Source organism: Camelus dromedarius, chromosome 19 (assembly GCF_036321535.1).
Source record: "Camelus dromedarius isolate mCamDro1 chromosome 19, mCamDro1.pat, whole genome shotgun sequence".
NCBI lineage: Eukaryota > Metazoa > Chordata > Mammalia > Artiodactyla > Camelidae > Camelus > Camelus dromedarius.
The window spans coordinates 19,823,097-19,846,425 of NC_087454.1; the positions used below are offsets into that span (position 1 = coordinate 19,823,097).

A 23,329-nucleotide genomic window follows, 5' to 3' on the forward strand; every position below is an offset into this window, starting at 1 on the left:
GACCTAAGGTCCCCATAAATGTGTGAACTTTTGTCAACCTGAACAGAAACACTGCAGGAGGCCTGAAGGGAGGTGGGTTAGGCCACGGGTCAACCTCGTCTGACCCATGGACCCCTTTGGCAGTCTGGAGAGGTCTACTGATTCTTCCTCGGAATTATGTTTTAAAACCCATCAAAAAAGTTATATGTGTGTAAAATGTATAATTATGAATACATATATAACAGGAAAGCAAATGAAAAGAGTTTACCAAAATGTTAAAAAATTATGATATACTAACATGTGCTTCTTTTAAATATATTTAATAACAAGACCTAGCAGCAGATGTAATAATTACTGACATTTTCAAATAGCAATGAGCATAAATGACATTCTGAGATTTCTACAACTGTAGTGGGATAGAAAAATAGCTGTGGTGTCTATTAGTGACAAGTCACAGGTGTTAGTAATACTATTGGGGGTTTTGCCCACATTCATACTTGGAGGAAATGCTAAATTTCAGTTAGAGGTTAATAAAAATAGAGGTGTAATTTTTAATTCTTGCCAAAATTCTAGGAACCCCCTTCCTATGTCCCAGGCTCTGCAAGTCCCAAGTTGAGAATCCCTGGATTAGGCTGATCAAATATGCAAGTAACACAGTAGGTGTGAACTGTTTGGGAGCCGTCTCAGAGGCTTGGAAGGATGAGCCACAACCACCAAGAGAACATTTAACAGAGTTCAAATTTGGTTGGAAAGAAAAAAAAAAAAAAAATCAGTTGCCAGTATTGGAAAAGGCAGACCCATCTTGATGGCAGTTCATGTGAAATAAAGCCCCTGGGGTCTTGGTTGATGACATTCACAAAATGAGCCAACTGGATAATGAGGATGACAATAATGATAACTTAATCTAAGGTTGTATTAATAGGCCCTTGAGGTTCCAGCTCACACATCTGAGTCCTGTTGGAACCTACATAGGTCAGACCACTGTGACTGACGATTTAAGACAAGCACTGAGGCCAGAACCCAGAATGGTGAGCAAAAGAAGCCATGGTGGTGAGCTGAGAACTCTCAAATCTCTGAGCTCAGAAACTTAAGCTCTAGACCTACACAACCACCTAAGGATCATCTGAATTTCAGTCTCAGCACGTTCAAACTGGCGGCTCCTCCCTGGTTCTCTTACTCAGTGAACCTCAGCTCAGCTGAACAAGCCAGAAACCTGGGGATCATCCTTGATATTCCTCCCTTACTCTTACCTCCCAAGTCCAGTCTATCACGAAGTTCTGTGGACTTTACTTCCCAAATTCCCCTAAAATTCATCACTTCTGTCTCTATCGCCATCCGGGCACATGCTACCTCCATCTTGCCTGGACCACCATAGTAGTTCCCTAGGAGTGTTTTCTGTTCCTCTCTGGTTTGTTTTCAGCCCTGCAGCCAGCATGATATTTAAAACACAAATCTGAGCCCACTCCTTTATTTCAAACCCTTTACTGGCTTCCCATTGACCTTAGAATAAAGAACAAAGTCTTCTTGTCCAAGTTTGCCTCCCTTCCCAGCGGTGTGTACGTCGGCCCTCTTCTTGTTCCTCTAAGGGGCCACAGTCCTCTCTGCCACATGGCCTTCGTAGCTTTCTGTTCCTCTACCTGGAACCCAGTTCCCTGCTATCTGCCTCGTTAACTCTTATCTTACTTGTCCTTCAGCAGTCCTCCCTGACTTGCCCGATCAAGTCAAATCCCCTCTTGACGCTCTCAGAGCACATGACTCTCTTCTTTGTAGCACTTACTACAGGTGTGATTTACATGTCTGTTTGTTTTTTTAAGAGAATAATGATGATCATATTTACTAAGCACCCTCAATGTGCCAGGTACCGTATCTTATTTAGTACAACATATGAAGTAGCGAACATTATTGTCATTTCACAGAGATGAAAACCTCTCTGTTAGGTCAGCAATGTGCCCAAGGCAGCACAGCCAGGACATGGAGAAGCTGATGGAAACCAGGCCTGTCAGCTCCTGGCTCTCTGTTCTTTCTCTCCAGGATGCTACATGAAGGGAAGAGGTATTACCATTACCCTCACAGGAAGTTTTCAAGCACAACCTGGATAGCCCTGTATCAGGGAGCTCTTTCCACACTCTCAGCTCCTAGGAGCCCAGACTGATTCTCTTTCTCACATCAGATACCTTGCATCCCTTAAAGCAGGGCTCTCCAAGGGAACTCTGCGATCATGGAAATGGTCTCCATCTGCACCATCCAAAAGGTAGCCATGAGCCACATGTGGCTATTAATTATTTGAAATAGGACTAATGTGACCAAGCAATTGAGTATAAAATTTTATTTTAGTTAATTAAATTTAAATTGAAATAGCCACAGGTGACTAGCAGCTCCTGTTCTAGACAGCGTAGCCTTAGTTTTCCCTACACTGTAGGGAACGTGACCAGGTCTACCCAGCTCCCCCTTGCTGGCTCCAGTCAAAATGAAGCATATGGCCTATTTCAGTTTTACACACACAGAAAACCTCTTACTTATAAAGACGGCATTGGACTATGTATCCCACTTTGTAATCTGCTTTCCTCCCCCTCATGATAGATGGTATATAGGCAAGCCAGTATGTGTACTGACCTCCTCTCCAAATGCTGCCCAGGATTCTACATTCCACTGAGCCACATTTTATCTCACCAACTCCCAATGACAGACATTTGGACTGTTTCCATTGTCTTCATACTACTACAACAAACATTTCATAACATCTCTGCATGTATATCTCTGTACCCATCTAGGACAATTTCAGTATGCTATGTTCTTAACGGTGGAGTCGCCAGGTCAAAGGGCAATCACATTAAAATTGTTGGTACATACTGCCAAACCACCCTTAGAAAGGTGTGCTTATGTCAACCTTCCACAAAAGTATATGAGTATGCTCATGTACACTGAGGCCAATATTGAGATTGTCAATCCTTAAATTTTTTCTAATTGGATATTTTATTGTTTCTTTCTTTATTTTTCCTTAATTACCAGTGAAGAGTTTCTTCATTTGGTTTCAAGGCACTTGCATTTCTTCTGTTTATTCCCTGTTATTTCTTAATATTTCTATTGTGTTATTTCTTTTTCTTATTGCTATATAAGAGCTCTTTGTATTTTGTCTATTTTGTCAAATATTTCTTCCCAGACTGTGAATTGTCTCTTAACCTTATTTAACGTTTTCCATAAAGAAGCTTTCTCAGTTTTGTGTCGTTCTTTGTGGATTTTAAACATTGCTAAAGAGATGTAACAAAACAAGCATGGGCAGGCTACAAGTAAAACAAAGTCTTAGTTTTTAGCATTTTGATTCCTGGTCACTCGCAAATGTACTTCAAATCCCAGTTTCGGCACTTTCTAGCTGTCTGATCTTGGGCAAATTTCTTAATCTCATTGTGCTTCCGCCTTCTAGTGAATAATAATAACAATAACAACAACAACAACAATAATCATAATAACAGTAAAAATAGTAATAATAAAACTTGCCGTATAGGAATTTGTGGAAACGCGCAGCTCTGGCTTGGCTTCCCTGCCCTTACCCCGCAATAATTTCGTAAGTTAAATCAGACCAAACAATTGATTTATTTTAAAGATTGTACTTACTAGGATCTCTAAACGGGGGTTGGGAGGTGGGTGGAAGCATGGAGGAAGTGACAATTAAGATTTATTGAGTACTTACGTGCCGAGGAAGGCGCACCGGATCGAGTTAACTTCAAATTTGAGGAAAAGTTCTGGAAAGTGCATTATTCCAATTTTACGGGGAGCTCAAGGAACCCAGTTTCGTGAGTCTCTATGTCTCATCACCGAGCCATTTCCCCGCCTCCGCTAGGAAGCTTTCAGGGCACTTCCCCCAGGATCCCCACACTAGCTCAGGTCAGTTAGACTCGCCGTTAGCCGAGTGGGTGTAGAGCGACGCGGAACGAAGCAGCCCAACTGCCGCTGCTTCCGACTCTCTCGCTTAAAGGCCAGCCTCTCTTCGCTAAGCTTCCCAGCGGTGCCTTTTGGGAGTTGTAGTCAGACGCGCTTTACCCTGCTCCCGGGTAGGGAAACACAAGACTCCAATTCCCAATATGCCTTGCGGCAGGCGAGTGCAGCACCGATTCTTATCCTCCCTACTTCTCCACTCCTTCCCTTCCTTCCCTTTTCTTCTGAATCCTCCGCTCTGGACTCCTGTCGGTGAAATCCTTCGTCTCTCTCCCCATCTTTCTGTCTCATTTTCCGCCATCCTCTCCTCTGTTCTCGGGAGCCAATGCGAGACATTTGCTCAGATTAAGCGACGGCTTAAAACTCGGAGTGCACGAGGGGAGATCGTCACAGAGTGGTAAGGGGGCTGGGAGAGAGGAGGTGGTCGAGATATAGGGGGAGAGAGTTGAGTGACAGGCGAGGACTCTGAGGAAAGTAGGGGAGAAGTTCGGAGATCGTATGATGTGGATCAAAGTGAATGGAGTGAAGTAGTCTTGGAGGCGGGGAGAGGAAAGAAGTAGAACTGGATTTGGGAGACATGGATTATTGCCGTGCGCAGCAAGAGAAGTAGGGCCAAGAAATAGATGGGAAGCACGGACAGATTTGGAGCTTATAGGCTGACCTGACCAGGAGAAGTGGAAAGGAGAGAGGATTGGGCTCAAACAAGTTTCCTTTGTCACTGCTTAGTTAAAGGTGACATTAAGTCACTGAAATACAAAACGTTTTTTGCAAATATGGGACGATTGGCAGTTCTGTCACTTAGAAATTGACAGAAGACTGGAGTTGAGGACATAAGTCGGGTGAGGAGGCAGGAAAGGAGGGGAGTTTGGTCAGGTTTAGGAGACAAGAGGAGATGAGTGACATGGAAAAGGAAACCATAGAAAAGATGAGTTTTTGTGGGGGCCAGTGGATCTGGAATCAGAGTAAGAATGAGAAAGGTGAGGGGGTGACACTGGCATATGGATGCTAACACTTGTGTCTCTCAGGTGATGGAGAGCACCCCTTCAAGGGGTGGACTGAATCGAGTACACCTACAATGCAGGAATCTGCAGGAATTCCTAGGAAGCCTGAGCCCTGGGGTATTGGATCGATTATATGGGCATCCTGCCACCTGTCTGGCTGTCTTCAGGTGAGGACTCTCTTCATGGCAGGGGCTGTAGTGGGGAAATGTAATGGAGTCTGCAGACAGAAATAGATTATCATGGATAGAAGCTTAGCCCTGGCGGGGCTTGAAGATTAAAGTATGTCAGGCCAAAATGGATGGGGGTTGTGGTGGTCAGCAAGACCAGTAAAAGTGTCGGGGGTGAGGTGAGATGTTTGAGAGGCTATGGGGACAGAGATGCAGATCTAAGGCCGTTTCTGATATTAACATTTTCCCTACGCCCCCTTACAGGGAGCTCCCATCTTTGGCTAAGAACTGGGTGATGCGGATGCTCTTTCTGGAGCAGCCTTTGCCGCAAGCTGCTGTAGCCCTGTGGGTGAAGAAGGAATTCAGCAAGTGAGTCTCTGCTGCATTCTCAGCCAGATACAAATTCTCAACAGCCAGGCTTTCCAAACTGCTGTTCTTGGAACACTTCCAGGAAATATTAATGGGAACACCACAAAACTTATTAAACAAGTTTGGGAAACTCTGCATACTGTATTTCAATTCTTGGAGAGTTGTGATATCTATAACAAAGCTCTGGTAGGTGTTGCAGTAAAGAAATTTGCCTTAAGAAGACACTGACTTCACTCTGTAGAAGTGTTCCAAGAACCACCAGTTTAGAGAAGGCAGAAATGGAAGCCTTTATGGGCCTCCTTTTTGTTCTCCAGACACCCCCTCACCTCTCTGCTTCTGTTCCAGAGCTCAGGAGGAAAGCACAGGGCTGCTGAGTGGCCTCCGTATCTGGCACACCCAGCTGCTTCCTGGTGGTCTCCAGGGTCTCATCCTCAACCCCATCTTCCGCCAAAACCTCCGCATAGCCCTTCTGGGTGGGTATGTCACTTCTGTCTTTTCCTAAGCGAGGCAGGGGAACTAGTGATTAAATTGTTAAGTAAGCTGCTGGATGGGGAGCTCCTGAGGGGCCTCTCTGGAACCTTGTGGGCTCCACCTTCAGGAACTCCTTCAGGAATGTTAGACCAGACATAGGTACATGGTGTAGGAAATGTCTCTCACTCATGGCTTGGGGGACAAGAGTGGAAAGGGGGCAAAGGGGTGGGCAGGAAACACAGGCAAGTTTCTTTATTCTTGGCCGTCCTGGCATAGGGGCAAGGCCTGGTCTGATGACACAAGTCAGCTGGGACCAGACAAGCATGCCCGGGATGTCCCCTCACTTGACAAGTACGCCGAGGAGCGATGGGAGGTGAGGACTTGGGACTCTGTGTGCGTCTCTGCTCGCAATCCTCCTTCCCATGGCCCTTAGAGGCATTTGCCTCTCTGTTGTCTTCTGTTCCTCAGGTGGTCCTGCACTTCATGGTGGGCTCCCCCAGTGCAGCCGTCAGCCAGGACTTGGCCCAGCTCCTCAGCCAGGCGGGGCTCATGAAGAGGTGAGGAAGCCAGAGGTAGGACAGCTCTGTTGTGCCCCCTCGAGTCCCTACTAAACTGAGTGTCCAGATCGGGTCAGGATTGGAGGGGGTTGACCGCAAAAGGACAGCTGAGCAGAGTAGGGTCAGAGATAAACCAAGAAAAACATGTGAGTGGACAGGTGGGATGGTGACCTTTCTCCGCACACCCCTGCCACGGTCCCTCTCTGTCTCCAGTGCCGAACCTGGAGAGCCGCCCTGCATTACCTCTGCCGGCTTCCAGTTCCTGTTGCTGGACACCCCCGCCCAGCTCTGGTACTTTATGTTGCAGTACCTGCAGACAGCCCAGGTGAGGAGGCTGGGGCTGCCAGCTGGCACGCTATGCTCTTCCCAGGACCCCCTGAGAGATGGCTGCCCACAGACTCTGTTCCCTGATTTTCTGTCTTCTCATTTTCACCCTCCCGCTCCTCTCTGTCTCTGCCCATTCCTCTCTAGAGTCGGGGCATGGACCTAGTGGAGATTCTCTCCTTCCTCTTCCAGCTCAGCTTCTCTACTCTGGGCAAGGTAAGCCAGGGACCGGGGCTGGGGGCTTGGGTAAGTGAGCTTAAGGGCAGAGAGATGGGAAGGGAAATGAGGTTATGGGGCAACAGAGTGAAAGATAAGAATGAGCAAAGAGGGAGTGAGTGTATGGGGCTGGAAAAGGAGGCATGGGATGTACCTTGGACCCCAGCTGGCCACCTCTCTTCATCAGGATTACTCTGTAGAAGGTATGAGTGATTCTCTGTTGAACTTCCTGCAACATCTGCGTGAGTTTGGGCTTGTTTTCCAGAGGAAGGTATGAGCATCCAGATATGTGGCTTCTAGGGAAGAGGCAGGGTGGTATGTTGCCTTGGCCTTTAAAAAGGAGTGGGGTCTCTGGGGTCAGTAACAGGAAGCAATTGCCAGGACGAAATAACTGGGTCCCTTGGAGGAGGGGGAGAGCAGTCGGGAGCTGAGTTTCTGTGCACCAGGAGGGATCTGATGTCTCTGGAGGAAGATTTAGGACAGTGACAGTGACAGAGACAGCATATTGCCTTGTCTCCTTTCTAGAGGAAATCTCGGCGTTACTACCCCACACGCCTGGCCATCAATCTCTCGTCAGGTGTTTCTGGGGCCGGGGGCACCGCACATCAGCCAGGCTTCATTGTCGTGGAAACCAATTACCGACTGTATGCCTACACGGGTGAGGCAGGACAGAGGGCCCCTGGGAGAGCCGGTAGGGGAGGGGAGTGCGGAAGGGAAAGAAACAGGAGGGAATGCAGTTTCTATTCATGTAAATTTGTAACTTGGTGGTTCATGTAAACTTGACGGTTTACAGACCTCTCTGAGGCTTGAGGGAGTCTGGGTGTTGTGGGGGGACCCTCCTAATCCCCTCTTCTTGTTCCCGGCTCAGAGTCAGAGCTGCAGATCGCCCTCATTGCCCTCTTCTCCGAGATGCTCTATCGCTTCCCCAACATGGTGGTGGCACAGGTGACCCGTGAGAGTGTGCAGCAGGCCATTGCCAGTGGCATCACAGCCCAACAGGTATTCCCACTAGGGGCCAGGAAGACAGGCTGCACTTGGGCTGCAGGGTACAAGGCAGTCACCTTATGGAAGGTTAGTACCTGGTGTATTATAATAGGTGGTGGTAAGTTGTCTGCATTTGAGCATCAGACACAGGAGAAATCAAGGCTCTAAGTGAGGGAATAAGTATATCCTCGAGGGGAAAAAGCACAGAGGGAGGAGCAATAGCTCTGGATTTGTGTCTCTGCACCACCACTTCCTAGCTGCATAAACGCCCTAGTTGTTTCACTTCTCTGAGCCTGTTTCCCCATCTGGAAAATGGAAATAATGACAGTCCTCACCTCATACAGTTGTTGGGAGGATTCAATGAAATAGAAGTAAAGCATTTAACTCAGAGCCTGCTGTGCTGTAAGTGTTCAGAAAATAATAGCTGCTGTCATTTTAAAGAAAGAAAAACAAAACAAGACTATGGAAAGGGCAACTGTCAGAGAAGGAGCAGCAGACATCACCAGTGGGAACAGCACCTCTGGGACAACAGCTGAGCTGACATGGGTTGAATTGATGACAGGCATGTGCCTAAGAGTTTTTAGTCAGCTGATGTTCAGTAACATTAGGTGACAGCTTATGTAGCTTTCCTGCCTTCTTAACTTAAGCTCTTGATCCCAATTCTTGTCTGTTTTCCTAGATCATCCATTTCCTAAGGACAAGGGCTCACCCGGTGATGCTTAAACAGGTACCAAGCTGCTGGAGGCTGACAGCCCTTGGCACCTGGCAATGAACTGATGGAAAAGAGAAAGGGGCATCTAAATCTGGGAATGAGTGGAGGGCTGGGGTTTTCTGGGGCGGTGTTCCGGAATCTTCTAGCTATCCCTTACCTCTGCAGACACCTGTGCTGCCTCCCACCATCACGGACCAGATTCGGCTGTGGGAGCTGGAAAGGGACAGACTCCGGTTCACTGAGGGTGAGTGGCTTCTGGTGGTTGATTCTTCATCATTGGCCAGAGGTAGGACAATTGTCTTGATGAGCTGAAAAAGCTATTCATGCATTTTATTTGTGTTTACTGCATGGGCTGGTAAACCCATGAACTTTTTATTTTGGGGTGAGTCGGTAGCAGTAAATGAATTGCCTCAAATAGGTGCAATTTGGATTTAGCCAGAAGAGGGAAATGGTGGGGGGAGGGGCGCGCTAATTCATAATTTCTCTGGTTTTGGTAAGCATTGATGGGTTTTCTTATTGTATTATATTGCCTTCCTGAACATGGCTGGATCACACTAGGGTTAGGATGGGCCCTGGAAGAGGCAAACATTAAGGATTAATATTAAATGTGGGTGGCAAGCCCTGACCGCTGGCCTGAGGCTGCCACCAAAGGGCACCTCGCCTCACGTTCTCCCCTCTCTCTCCCCTCTGCCCCTGACCTGCGGACCCCAGGCGTCCTGTATAACCAGTTCCTGTCGCAAGTGGACTTTGAGCTGCTGTTGGCCCACGCGCGGGAGCTGGGCGTCCTAGTGTTCGAGAACTCGGCCAAGCGGCTCATGGTGGTGACCCCGGCCGGGCACAGCGACGTCAAGCGCTTCTGGAAGCGGCAGAAGCACAGCTCCTGAGAGTGCCGGCCTGGGACTGGGACTGGACCCGGGCGGGGCGGGACCGGGCAGGGCGGGCCGCGTGGAGGCACGCGCGGCCTCGGAACTCAGGTGTTTTTTTTATTCACACGTCGGGACTCTTATTGTTTAATAAAGTTGTGAAAACGAACCAAGAGGCCCCGCACGCCTCCCCAGGAGGCTACCCATCTTTGCTCGGCAGGCGCGCTCCTACCCGCGTGGACCGCTATTGGACCCGGAAGGGGAGGCGGAGGGAACGAGGCCTGCTACTGCGCATGCGCCCTGACAGAGCTCCGCCTCATTGTGCGGCGTGGATCGCGACTCTAGTTCCGGGGGGCGGTTTCGCTGGTCCCCAAGTCCATGAAGCCCCCGCCTCTGCCGCAGGGCGCCCTGGGATAGCGGCGGGCTCACCGGGTGAGCGCGCGCCGGAGCAGCCTCCGGGGAGTGGGAGGCACTGTGGGGCCAAGTCCCACGCCATGGGACGGGCGGGAAGGCGGAGCAGCGCTCTGGGCTGGGGACAATGACGGCCTCTGGGCAGGCGGGGATCTCAGTGAGCCTGGCGAGACTCCTTCCTGGCTCTCGGGAGCGGTGATGGCCATCATTTCCCTGAGTCCTTTCCCCTCCTCTGTGTCCGTGGTTATCCTCACGTCACGGATAAATAGGTTGAGGCCCTGAGACCCCGATCCTGTCCCAGAAGAGCCCCGATCTCTGTGACTCCAGGACCCTGTCGACACCATGCACTCTAGTCCTCGCGGAGGAAAGGTGCGGGGTGGGATAGATACTTAAAATAACCGACCAGTGCTGGAAGGAGACAGTGAATAAGGAAGAGAGTGTGACTTTGGAAGATGTGACCCTCCCTCACCCCCATACCCTCCTAATGTGCTCTATCTGGAACAGGTCTTGGCCCTTTTCCAAGAACTCCCGATGCCTCATTTGCTTCTGGCTACTTTTCGACCACCGCTTTGGGGGCTGAGGCCCTCACGGGGCCTCCCCAGGTCTCATCCCCTTTCCACCCAGTCAGAGCCCCATGGATCATCCGTCTCCCGGAGGAACCGTGAAGCCAAACAGAAGCGCCTGCGAGAGAAGCAGGCGGCGCTGGAGGCAGGGATATCCCAGAACAAGGTTAGGGGTCCCTTGGTTCTCTGAGAGATCTTGGGAGGGAGCTGGAGGGGACTGGCTGGATTCCAGATGCCTGGGATATACTGGAATTGCATTACCTTTTCTGATCCTTTCTCCTGCCAGTCACCTGTGGAATCCAGTAAGGCCTGGAGTCCTAAGGAGATAGTGTTGTATGAAATCCCCACGGAACACGGTGAAAAGAAAGGTAACTAGGAAACTTGAAGGCCTTTTCTCTCACATTTCGATGGCCCATTTGTTTTACTGAAATGCAACCTGGGAACAAAATTCAGGAGTTAGTGAGCTCTCCTCTGCCTCCATAGATGTCTCCCGGCCCCTGCCTCCTGCATACAGCCCCCAATACGTTGAGGCTGCCTGGTACCCTTGGTGGGTGCGAGAGGGCTTCTTCAAACCAGAATATCAGGTCAGTACCTGGCGGGGTTGGGGGGGTTTTGCTAAACGGTCCTCAGGGCAGAATGGCCCCAGAGGTTGGTGGGGACAACTGAGCCTCAGAGTCTAGAGCTCGCAGTCAGCCACATTGCAGAGCCTGCCACAAAGCAGGGAGAACTTGTCTTCTCCCCTTCGTGTCTCCAGAGTGTTCTCTGCAGGTTTTCCCATCCTCTGTTAATTTGCCCAAAGGGTCTTCCTGCAGTCCTTTCTGCTTTGGAGACACCAGAGGGTGCTGTTTTCCCAGGTGACATCCAGTCCTCTCTTGCCCTTTGACATTTCTCCTTCATTCTAGGCCAGACTGCCCCAGGCCACAGGGGAGACCTTTTCAATGTGTATCCCACCTCCCAATGTCACCGGCTCCCTGCACATTGGGCATGCGCTGACGGTGGCCATACAGGATGCTCTTGTGCGCTGGTGAGAGGGGAAGGGGCTTGAGTTCTTGGAGGGGAAGGAGAAAGTGTGAGAAGGAGTAAGGGTGAGTAAATATGCAAGGCCAGGGCATTCACGTGAGGGTATTTCTTCTGCAGGCACCGGATGCGTGGGGATCGAGTGCTGTGGGTCCCTGGTTCGGATCATGCAGGAATTGCTACTCAGGTATGTCTTTTTTTTTTTAACTTGACTTTATTTATTTGTTATTTTTTGAAAAATGTAGGTACTTGGGATTGAACCCAGGACTTTGTGCATGCTAAGCATGTGCTCTACCACTGAGCTATACCCCCACCCTCAAGTATGTCTTTTGCCACTTTTTCCTTTTCTTCGGTGAAAGAGATTTCTTCCCCCAAAGTGACCTGATTCTCTGCCTGCCCCCTCATCTTACTGTAGGCTGTGGTGGAGAAACAGCTGTGGAAGGAGCGAGGTGTGAGGAGACATGAGCTGAGCCGAGAAGACTTCCTTGGGGAGGTGTGGAAGTGGAAGGAGGAGTGAGTATGATGGGCAGGGCTGAAGGAGCCGAGGTGGCAGGTTTGGGTTCTGGCTTCCCAGCGCCTCTCCCCTAACTTGTAGCTGAGGTTCTTCTTATTCAGCCCTAACTTTGAGTGGAGATGTAGGCTCTGGAGCCCCTTAGCATTTGGTGGGGTCTGCAAGCTTTGTATGGGTGTGAGATGTTATATATTATATTAAAATTATATATATATATGTGTGTACACATGCATGTGTGTATGCATGTGTTTTTTTCTCCATTTATCCCATTTCCCTTGCCTAGATTTCATCATCTCTTCTCACCCACTCCCACCTTCCATCCACTTGAAATTTCCCTTTCTTCCAGGTCTATTATCACACACCATCTTCTCTAAAGCATCTTTGGGTTTCCCACAAATCGACTGCCTCTTCCCGTTATGGTAGAACCTTAAGCTTCTTTCCTGTCACAGAAGGATCCATACCGGGTTTTTCTGTCTCCATTAGCTTCTAGAGATTCGATCAATGCCGTACTCACTCCAGCACCTGTGGTTTTACTGGGCCTGCTGCATAGTTGGTGTTTGGGACATGTTTGCTGACCAGAATCTCTCTGGGCACAGGAAAGGTGGAGAGATCTGTGAGCAGCTCCGAGCGCTGGGGGCCTCCCTGGACTGGGACCGAGAACGTTTTACCATGGATGCTGTGAGTGCCACGCCTCGGTCCCTGAGGGTGTCGGGAGGTGTTTAGAGATCTGTGCAGGGAGATGTGTTGCGGTGTGTGTTGGGGTTGTGCCAGGGGATGCTCGGGTCCCAGAGTGGGGTGATGGGCCAAGAAAGGGCTGTCACATCGGGACACTCAGGTCGTCCTAGGGCTCCTCAGCGGCTGTGACGGAAGCTTTCGTGCGACTCTACAAGGCAGGGTTGTTGTACCGGAGCCGGCAGCTTGTCAACTGGTCATGCACTCTGCAATCCGCCATCTCGGATGTTGAGGTGAGACAGAAAAAGAGAAGAGAATTTGTGGGAGCCCAGAGGTGATGGGAAAGCTCGGACTCTGGAGCCAGATTGCCTGGATTCACATCTCAGTCCGGCCACCTCCCAGCTGTGTGACTTCTGGCCAGGCTGTTAGCCTTTGTCGGCCTCAGTTTCCCAATCTGTAAATTAGGGGTGATGGAAATGCCTGCATCGTGGGGGTATTGGGAAAATTAAAACTCCCAGAAGGTGCTCAGCACCATACCCATCCATGGTTTAAGTGCTCGGTGAATATTTTTCTGTAACTGTAAAAGGATTAGGTGAGGGGAGGGCAGTGGCTCCCGAATCCTCTGAGTGATTTGGATGGGTTGCAGGGAGGCCGGGGCTGGTGGGTGTTGGGAGGTGGGAAGCCTGCAGAAAGTCTGCTCTCTGACCCTACTTCTTCGACACCTCCAGGTGGAGAGCCGGCCCCTGCCTGGCCGCACAGAGCTTCGGTTGCCTGGCTGCCCCACCTCCGTGTCTTTCGGCCTCCTCTTTTCTGTGGCCTTCCCCGTGGATGGAGAGCCTGGTGAGGGAAGTCCTTGGAAGGGTCACCCACTTACCTCTGTTTTCTTGAGCCCATGTGGGGCTGATGTGAGGGAACTCACCAGCCTGTTTCCCACGTGACCTGATGGGAGGGACATAGGGAACTTTGGTAGTGTTTGCATCCTCGTAGGCACTTACCTGGGTCCTTAGGCCATGCAAGAAGGGTGTGTGATCCCTCTCCTGAGGGAGCTTAGTGTAATTCTGCAGGAGGCTCCCACCCCCAAAAGAGACAGAAGATCAGTTCTGCAGGGTGGTTTGAACAATAAGTGTTCCCCAGAGTTCAAAGAAGGGAAGACAGATGAGCTGGAATACTCAGGAAGTTTCTTTTTTTTTTTAACATTAAAAATTTTTTCAGCTTTATTGAGATATGGTTGACAAATAAAAATGTACATAGGAAGTTTCTTGTAGGAGGGGCTGGTGCTCACCCCAGAGAATGCATAGCATTTGTGATCAGCCCCCCACCCACCGAGAACCCCAAGGGCCCTCTGGGCTCCATGCAAGGATTCCAGTTGCGTTTATTAACTAGATTGATTTATTAACTAGATTAACTGTGTTTCTCATGCAAGTTATTGAGGAATTCTGTAGCATCAGAGACCCTCTCAGCCTCTGGTCATTAGCTTAGCAGAAACCCCAGGCTCCTATAGATGCTGGTCCTAATTTTTTCTAGTTACACCTGGGGACCTGCTCCACCTTGACCATCCCTGTCCCCTCCCTGTGCCAGTTCTCCTGGCTTTAGCTGTGTCGGAAGTGCAGGGTGAGGGTGAGGACCAGCTTTAAGTGCTTGAATTTTGTCTTCAGATGCAGAGGTTGTGGTCGGAACCACGAGGCCAGAGACGCTGCCTGGGGATGTGGCTGTGGCCGTCCATCCTGACGACTCCCGATACACAGTAATACACAGGGCGCTCCCTGCCACCTGGGCTTCCCACCACCTCACCTTCTCTTCCTTTCCTTTTAGGATGACAGCGCCTTCTCTCTGCTTCCTTTTCCTTTTCCTAAGATTTCCCTTATCTCAGCTCTCCAGTGGCTCTGAGTCTACTCCCCTCTCTTCCTCTGTTACTCTTCAGCTCAGGAGCTGACAACTATGGCCCGAGGGCCAGATCCACCCACTGCCTGTTTTTGTATGAGCCATGCTTATTCCCTGTGTGTCATCCACAGTTATGATCATGAATTACCTAACTGTACTATGGCAGTAGAGTGGAGTTATTGTGCAGAGACTGAATTTGCCTCCTGGTCTGTAAAGCTTAAAATATTTATACTCTGGCCCCTTAAGAAAAGGTCCGCTGAGCCCTGCTGTGGCAGGTTTTCCCTATCGTATTCCCAGGGTTCTCACGCCCAGCCCAGACCTGTCCACCCCGCACACGTGCCTGCCCTTGATCCCTCTCCCTTCCCTTCAGCATCTACATGGCCGACAGCTTCGTCACCCCTTGACTGGGCAGCTTCTCCCCGTCATCACAGACTCCACTGTTCAGCCACACCTGGGCACGGGTGAGTGAGGGCAGGGGAGAGAAAGGAAGTCAGAGATTCTGGAGGGAAAGGGAGGGAACCAGGAGGAGGCAGAAAGTAGGGGAGGTCGTCTCACTGGAGAGTGGGGGATGAGACAGTGGGTGGGACAGTGTGGGCGATGACAGTACATCTAGAAAATCTGGAAAAGCAAAAGCCGAGGTCAGGGTTCAGTGCTCACAGTGGTTCTGCTCCCCCAGGGGCAGTGAAGGTGACTCCAGCTCACAGCCCTGCCGATGCGGAGCTGGGGGCCCGACATGGCTTGAGCCCCCTGAGTGTCATTGCAGAGGATGGGACCATGACTTCCCTCTGTGGGGACTGGCTGCAGGTGGTACCAGCTCAGTGATACCCCATTCTCTGGGGGCACCCTCTGCCCCTCCTCCCCTCTCCCACCTTCTTGTTTTCCTAGCAGCCTTTAAGCTTTACTATCGCCGCTTTTCCCCAGGGTCTTCACCGATTTGTGGCCCGGGAAAAGATTATGTCAGCACTGAGGGAGCAGGGCCTGTTCCGGGGCCTCCAGAACCACCCCATGGTGCTGCCCATTTGCAGGTAACCCCATTTTCACTCCTTCCCTCAGGACCACCCCCGCAAGGGAGTAATGAAGCTGAAGAATGACCACGGGATGGGCGGTGCACCCCTTACCCTAGGATACGAGCTGTGTGTCCGTTTCATCTGCTGCTGTATCGTCAGTACTGAGGGCCTGGCATGTAGCAGGGTCCCGTGCCCCCGGGGGAAAGGCACAGGGCTGCAGGAGCGCTAGACTCACGCTGTGTCCCTTTCAGCCGTTCCGGGGACGTGGTAGAATACCTACTGAAGAGCCAGTGGTTTGTCCGCTGTCGGGAAATGGGGGACCAAGCTGCCAAGGTGAGGCCGCCGTGCGGGGAGTGCAGGGCCTCCTGCCCCGCAGACCTCTCTAGCTGTGCTCATTGAGAGGAGAGCTGTGGGGCTGGAGGCAGGGTGCCCAGAAAGAGCTGGCTTATGTCCTCACTCAGGCCCAGAATCTTCTTAGGAGGCTTGGGAGGTCCTTTGTGAGTTTTAGAACCACCTCAGAGGCCACTTGTCCCATCCATGGGGAACTGGTGGGGGGGCAGGTAGGGAGCACCATCTAAAGGTCCTTTCCCTCCAGGCTGTAAAGTCGGGGGCCCTGGAGCTCAGTCCCTCTTTCCACCAGAAGAACTGGCAGCACTGGTTTTCCCACATTGGGTAAGGAAGACGCGAGCTTTCAGGAGATGGGGAGGGGGAAATCCCCTGATTATGCTAAGAAATCACTCATGTCCTCTTGGCAGGGACTGGTGTGTCTCCCGGCAGCTGTGGTGGGGCCATCGGATTCCAGCCTACCTGGTTGTAGAGGAGCATGCAAAGGTTGGTAGGAGGAAGGAGAAGGGAGGCTGGGCGTGGCCGAAAGAGCCTTAGCACAGGGGTCAGAGGACAACAGGGCCAATCCCACCTCCCTGCCTGTGCTGTGCTTCTGGCCTTAAGTCACATAAACATCTACTGTGTGATCACAGCTCCTGAGCCGGCGTTTCTTCATCTCACAGCCAGAGGGCGCCGGCCACTCAGACCGCTTGAGAACCTGAAAACTCAAGTGGTGTATCACACCTGTCAGGTGCTGCTCTTCCTTACTCCCCCACCCCTTACTTCTGCAGGGCGACAAGGAGGACTGTTGGGTGGTCGGACGGACAGAGGCGGAGGCCAGAGAAGTAGCTGCAGAACTGACAGGGAGACCAGGGGCAGAGCTGACCCTGGAGAGGGGTGAATACCTGAGCCATGGAGGGTGGTGGGTAGGGGGCATCTGCGTGTTTGAGGGAGTAGGTACCAAGATGGAGAAGGTGGGGCTGGGAAAGCTAGGAGTGGGGCAGAGGGCCCGAACCTGGGTCTCTGTGGGTAGGAGTTGTGCTAGAAGTTGGGCAGCAGTGGACTGAGGTCCTGATGCTGAGGTTCCAGCTGTCCCCATTCCCCATTCTGTTTCCAAGACCCAGATGTCCTGGACACGTGGTTCTCCTCGGCTCTTTTCCCCTTTTCTGCTCTGGGCTGGCCCCGAGAGGTAAGGCGGGTTGAGAAGAAGAGAGTGAAGGTGGGGATGAAGAAGTGGATGCCAGGACCCCCCAGAGAGTCCAGGAAGAGCTGGCGGCCCCAGGCTTGAGGTTCTTATTGCTCATCTCTTTCCTCCTAGACCCCAGACCTGGCTCATTTCTACCCACTGTCACTTTTGGAAACGGGCAGTGACCTCCTGCTCTTCTGGGTGGGCCGCATGGTCATGTTGGGGACCCAGCTCACAGGGCAGCTCCCTTTCAACAAGGTACAACCCTTTGGTGCCCGGCCCCTCTCTGCAACTCCCCAGTTTTCCCTAAAACTTGTTCTCTGTTCTAACCTCTAATGTGTTTTCCATGTTCCCGATTCCTTTGTCCTGATTCACTTCCAAGCCTCATACCTAAAGCTTGGAGGACAGAGATCTCAAGGGACCCTCCAGGGGAAGGTTCTCCAAGTACCCCTCTGCTGACCTGCTCCGTGCCCCCAGGTGCTGCTTCACTCTATGGTTCGGGACAGGCAGGGCCGGAAGATGAGCAAGTCCCTGGGGAATGTGCTGGACCCACGGGACATCATCAGTGGGGTAGAGCTGCAGGTCAGGATGAAGGGTCTGGGTGAGGGATGTGGTATTCGGGAGAGAGGAAGGGAGCCTGAGGGGAGGGGCCAGCCAGGAGGGATGCAGCTGGGAGGGCCAGTAGGCGGCACCCTTATAGGGGCAGGGTCTTTTACCAGATAACAGAAAATTATTCACCCACCCTAGGTGCTGCAGGAAAAGCTGAGGGATGGGAACTTGGACCCTGCAGAGCTGGCGATCGCAGCCGCAGCACAGGTGAGTCGCCAGTGTCTGACCCATCCCAGTCTCTAGTTCAAGGTCACCAGTTTCCTCTGCAACCCAGCTTCCGGCCCTACAGCCTCATAGGCAGCTGCCACCCCTCTTCTTCCTCTGGTTGCAGAGAAAGGACTTCCCTCATGGACTCCCCGAGTGTGGGACAGATGCCCTGAGATTCGCCTTGTGCTCCCATGGGGCGCTGGGTAAGCCTGGGGTGAGGGCAGCGGGCGTGGCACCTGTGCAGAGGGGCGGGGCAGGGCTGAGGACTCCCTGTGTGGCTGAAGTCCCCCAGTGCACACTCCCTCCTTGCTCTCCCTCCCAGGGGGCGACTTGCATCTGTCTGTCTCTGAGGTCCTGGGCTTCCGACATTTCTGCAACAAGATCTGGAATGCCCTGCGCTTTATCCTGAACGCCCTGGGGGAGAAATTCACACCCCTGCCTGCAGAAGAGGTAAGAGAGAAAGAAGAGATGGTTGGGAGCAGAGATGGATGCAGTCTGACTTCTGAGAGTTGGAGGTGGTGTCTGGAAGGAAAGGAGACAGCGGAGTGGGAGTCCAGCTGTTTCACCCAGAAGCCCCCTTCTGCCTGCAGCTGTCCCTTGCCTCCCCCATGGACGCCTGGATCCTGAGCTGCCTGGCCCGCACCGCTCAGGAGTGTGAGCGGGGCTTCCTCACCTGTGAGCTTGCACTGGTCACTCACGCCCTGCACCACTTCTGGCTCCACAACCTCTGTGACGTCTACTTGGTGAGTGAGGCGGTGGGTGAGGGTTGGCATTCCCCCTGCTTCCTGTTCCTGGCAGAAAGCTGTGAACTAGGTTCCTAATTGTTCCCTCAGTTAGGACAGGAAGAGAGCCGAGATGGGGAACCCCAATTCCCCTCTTCCCTGGGGCTGGCCCCGGGGTGCTGTTCCTGCCTGTCTTCTGGGGAGGGAGGAGGAGGAGGAGGGGGTACTTCTAGAAGACAAAGCAGGATCGGGAGGCGGATGGAGGTTTTTTCCTCCCCCTGTGATTGCTGAGTTGGACCCTAGGCCGGCTGGGGGCTGGGAGTGGACCGGGAGGAAGAGTAGTGGTCTTCAGACCAGGGGCTCTTGCTTGCTCTGACCCTGCACCACGACTGCAGGGAGGGCTTGTTGACCATCGAGTGCCCTCTGCCCCCAAAGGTGGCTCATTCAGCAGGTTGGGGGGTTGGTGGTGAGAATTTTCCACTTCTTGTCCCAGTTACGCGATGCTGACGCTGCTGGCTCGGGACCCCTGCCTTAGATCTCTGTTTCTCAACCTTTTAAAAAACTTGTCTCTTTTTTGATAAATAAAAAACTCAATGCTTTCCATTCTAAACAACACAAACCTCCGTGACAATTTTATTCCCCACCCCTCTGTGAGAATCCCTGCTCTAGAAGTCTCCTTGTCACATGCTCCAGACTGTGACTGGGCTGAGATGCTTGGTGCTCCTGCCCATGTTTACCCACAGCGGGTGGGGCGGCAGGTGTGTGGAGGGAGGACGTGGCCGTGGCCGTGGCCTGTCCCCTGACCTGCTGGCTTCCTCCCCAGGAGGTGGTGAAGCCGGCACTGTCGCACTTGCCCCGCCCCCCAGGGCCTCCTCAGGTCCTGTTCTCCTGCGCTGATGTCGGTCTCCGCCTCCTCTCCCCGCTGATGCCCTTCCTGGCCGAAGAGCTCTGGCAGAGGCTGCCCCCCAGACCAGGCAGTCCCCCTGCCCCCAGCATCTGTGTTGCCCCCTATCCCAGTGCCCGCAGCTTGGTGAGTCCCCCATCCATGGCATCTCCGAATGGGACTACTGGTGAAGCCATCTTCTAGAAGGGCTTGCTGCTGTGAGGTCATTGACAGTAGTGGTTTGTATTTTGCTGTGGAGTCTTTGGGAGGATGGATTGTTCCTGCAGGGCTGGGATAACTCTAGGGTGTTCGGGGCAGTATTCACAAGTGGTTAGAGTAGGATGCTATGCAGACTAACACTAGCTGTGACCATGCCTCTGTTTCCTCCATCTTTAAACCGGGGACAGTAATAGTACATGTCATGGTCGTGATGAGGATGAGACGTTAGTGATAGGATATCCCCAAATCTCCCAAGATCTCTGTGCAGTTTTAAGCTTTAATAACTCGAGAGGGTTAAATGCTATAAACTCACTCAAAAGACCATTTTAAAGTTTAACCAAATTTCTTTTTTACTTACGGTTTTGTGAGTTTTGAATAATACTTTTTAAATTCTAACTGATTTTTGGTTGGTTGTCATCTTCAATAAGAGCAATTAAATAGACATCAACCACTGATCACCTAAGACCTTAGATGATGCCCCGGTTTTGGCCGTGTTACATTCCTTGAGATGGCGAATTATGTGTGTAATGGAGAGGACAGATCCTTGCTCTCAGGAGATGGGGGTGTGGGGGTGGAGGTTAGAGCCAGGAGAGCTGACACTGAGTCTCCAAGGTGCCCGCTTATCGACTCTGGGTGCCTGCCTCCAGGAGCACTGGCACCAGCCCGAGCTGGAACGGCGCTTCTCCCGGGTCCAGGAGGCCGTGCAGGCACTGAGAGCTCTCCGTGCCACGTACCAGCTCACCAAGGCCCGGCCCCGAGGTGAGGTGGGCCCTGGGGTCTGGAGTCTCTGCAGACAGGAGGGGCTGGCAGAGGGCAGAGCCCAGAGTCAGGCGGTGCCAGATGAGAAGGAGCTGGTCCCTTGTCCCTGACAATTTCCTTTCCTCCCCAGTGCTGCTGCAGAGCTCAGAGCCGGGAGAGCAGGACCTCTTTAAGGCCTTCCTGGAGCCCCTGGGCACCCTGGGCCAGTGTGGGGCCATGGGCCTTCTACCCCCAGGTGCAGCCGCTCCCTCCGGCTGGGCCCAGGCCTCACTCAGTAACACTGTTCAGGTCTACATGGAGCTGCAGGTGAGCAGAGGAGATTGGAGGGGGAGGGGAGGGGTTGAAAAGGATGTTGGGAGGAGGGCAAGGGACAGGGTCTATGAAAGTGAGGAGGGATCTTAGAGTGGGGAGAAGGGAGTGCTGGGTGGGCTGCTGACGTCTGAGCCTTCTCTCTCTGCAGGGCCTAGTGGACCCCCAGACCCACCTGCCTCTGCTAGCTGCCCGAAGACACAGGTTGCAGAAGCAGCTTGATGGCCTCATAGCCCGGACCCCATCAGAGGGAGAGGCAGAGACTCAGAGGCAGCAGAGGGTGAGGCTGGGGGAGGCCACTCAGGACGCCTGACTCCCTGAGGGGATGTGGGCCCCAGGCATCAATCCTCACCGGCTTCCCTCCTTGTCCAGCTTTCTTCCCTCCAGTTGGAATTGTCAAAACTGGACAAGGCGGCCTCTCACCTCCAGCAGCTGATGGATGCGTCTCCTGGCCCAGGGGAGCTCTGAGCTCTCACTCACCATCCCTGGCACCTTTCTCCCTTCTCAGACCTGCCTTTGAGGAAAGATCGGGCAGCTGTCAGGGTGTGATGGGGCCTCAGAGACCACGTGGTCTGGCTCCCTCTTTTTGTCAATGAGGAGATAGATTGGCTTGGTCAGAGTGACTGGGTGTCCTTGAGATACTCACGCTTTTGGCCCAGTCTCCCTCCTATGCAGTCACACATGGAAGTTCAAGAATGAGGAAGTTCAGATAAACTCAAATCCCAAACCTGTCTGCTTGTGGTCCTTTGATCCTTCTTGCCTCTTGTGGTGACTTCCCCGCCTCTCAGTTGTTCCCTGGGACTTTGACATGGGAAAGAGGAGGGCTGCCTCTCAGCGCTGGGCTCTGGGCCACAGTGGGAGTGCAGGTGCTGTGCAGGGCCTGCCTCACTGGAGGGAAGAGGACCTTTCTAGTGGGTCCTCTACTTTCATTCTAGCAGTGAGAGTCAGGAATAACACATGTAACTAAATAAACTAGTGTGTCTGAAGGTCATAAATGCTAAGGGGGAAAGGTAGATCAAGGTAAGGGGGCTCAGCTGCATGTGTGATGGTGGGAAGGCAGGTTGGGGGGTGACCCATATGAAATGGGTCAGGGCAGAACTCATTGTAAAGGTGAGAATTAAGCAAAGACTTCTGGGAGCTGCAGGAATTAGCCAAGTGGATGTCTGGGAGATGAGTGTTCCAGGCAGCAGGAAGAGCCAGAGCACAACACTGAGATGGGAGACCTGGAGAGCTCAAAGAGTAGCAAGGAGGCCTGTGGGGAGGGGCGGGATGCAGAGTGAGTGGAGTGGGGGAGTGGGAGGTGAAGTCAGGAAGGCAAGGGATGGGGGGGTGGCTAGGTGATCATCTACAGCTGTGCTGTCCAAAAAGGTAGCCTCTTGGCTGTCTCAGTTAATTTAAATAAAACTAAATATTCAGTTTTTCAGCCACACTAGCCATGTTTCAAGTATTTGCTAGCCACTTGTGGAGCGTGGCTACCAAATTGGTCAGTGCAGGTTATAACATTTTTCCATCATCATGAAAAGTTCTGTTGGAAAGTGCTGGTCTAAGACCTTGTAGGCCTTTGTAAAGACTGTTCTTCCCTCTGGGAGAAAGGAGCTTCCTTTCCTGTAATGGATGGACATTACCAGAAAGTTGCATATTTCCTTTCTGCTTGTATCCTGTTGGATAGAACCTAATCACATGACCATTGCTAGCTGCAAGGGAGGCTGGAAAATGTCACATAATGAGCCACTTGCTTAGCTAAGTGGAAATAAGCCATGTGCTCAGCTAACATTTGCGTGACTCTCCCAGGAGAATGACTATTAGGGGAACAGTTAGCAGCCTCTGCCACCCCCAGGTCTGGTGGATCCCAAAGCATTCTTTTTCACTGCACTGCTCTGTCTTAAATCTGGGAAGAGAATTCTTTGAGAAAAGAATCTAGGAATCACAGCCCAGTGATCCCAAGTCCTGAGACCCAGGAACCAGGTTGAGGAGCATTTAGCTGTCTGCTCCTCCAGCCATTTGGAGATACAGACATTGACTCCCCAGCTTGTTTGGGGCCTACACACCTGACCCATGGATGTCACCTGCCCACTGGTGCAGGCCAGGGGCCAGTCATGAAATACTGGGGCCCTTTGGGACCCCCGGCTATTTCTCCTCTGAGCTAATTTTCCCAGGACAGTTGTCAAGGAAACTAGAGGAATTTGGTTATGATTTCTCATCTTCAGGGCACTCCATATGGAACTGTGGCCTTCCCCTCCCTCCAAAGGAGTCAGCCTTTAATGTCATACGGTGGTGATAGGGGCAGGGGGTGGGGGCAATGGGAAGATAGGTACTGTGGAGAACAGGAAGCAGTCATACCAACACCCGCCAAATGATCAAGTCTGGGCTGCAAGCTTGCATTTTGAGACAGCTGATGAGAAGTCAAGGTACCCTTGAGTGTGGAGTCAGATAAGTGACTGCCTCATGAAAAGCAGAAGGAGGACCCTGGACC

The 23,329-nt window shown here is 52.0% G+C and overlaps 2 protein-coding genes across 5 annotated transcripts; both read left to right on the forward strand.

Moving 5' to 3' along the window:
• The first annotated feature begins 4,086 nt into the window (after nt 1-4,086).
• Nucleotides 4,087-9,748, forward strand: GTF2H4 (general transcription factor IIH subunit 4). 3 transcript variants are annotated; one of them, XM_064476290.1, is made up of 14 exons: nt 4,088-4,309; nt 4,938-5,080; nt 5,345-5,449; nt 5,795-5,926; nt 6,197-6,293; nt 6,389-6,477; nt 6,691-6,802; nt 6,949-7,017; nt 7,205-7,288; nt 7,543-7,675; nt 7,886-8,088; nt 8,681-8,728; nt 8,879-8,957; nt 9,425-9,748. In XM_064476290.1, the coding sequence occupies exons 2-14, from the start codon at nt 4,941-4,943 to the stop codon at nt 9,595-9,597; spliced, it is 1,464 nt and encodes a 487-aa protein (XP_064332360.1). In that variant the 5' UTR covers nt 4,088-4,309; nt 4,938-4,940; the 3' UTR covers nt 9,598-9,748. The 3 variants fall into 3 exon arrangements, with proteins under 3 accessions (XP_064332361.1, XP_064332360.1, XP_010976464.1); XM_010978162.3 differs by having other exon boundaries at nt 4,089-4,309; nt 7,886-8,016; XM_064476291.1 differs by lacking the exon at nt 7,205-7,288 and having other exon boundaries at nt 4,087-4,309.
• Nucleotides 9,749-9,869: 121 nt separating this feature from the next.
• VARS2 (valyl-tRNA synthetase 2, mitochondrial) lies at nt 9,870-21,587 on the forward strand. Of its 2 annotated transcripts, XM_064476289.1 has the most exons (31): nt 9,870-10,008; nt 10,257-10,356; nt 10,492-10,716; nt 10,837-10,918; nt 11,034-11,134; nt 11,453-11,574; nt 11,688-11,754; nt 11,983-12,080; nt 12,675-12,756; nt 12,924-13,043; nt 13,479-13,590; nt 14,406-14,494; nt 15,002-15,092; nt 15,308-15,435; nt 15,553-15,656; nt 15,890-15,971; nt 16,234-16,310; nt 16,394-16,469; nt 16,754-16,859; nt 17,081-17,151; nt 17,281-17,406; nt 17,626-17,730; nt 17,896-17,964; nt 18,089-18,167; nt 18,287-18,414; nt 18,555-18,707; nt 19,510-19,716; nt 20,436-20,547; nt 20,678-20,853; nt 21,008-21,136; nt 21,229-21,587. In XM_064476289.1, the coding sequence occupies exons 2-31, from the start codon at nt 10,330-10,332 to the stop codon at nt 21,322-21,324; spliced, it is 3,240 nt and encodes a 1,079-aa protein (XP_064332359.1). In that variant the 5' UTR covers nt 9,870-10,008; nt 10,257-10,329; the 3' UTR covers nt 21,325-21,587. The 2 variants fall into 2 exon arrangements, with proteins under 2 accessions (XP_064332359.1, XP_010976463.1); XM_010978161.3 differs by lacking the exon at nt 10,257-10,356.
• The last annotated feature ends 1,742 nt before the right edge of the window (nt 21,588-23,329 follow it).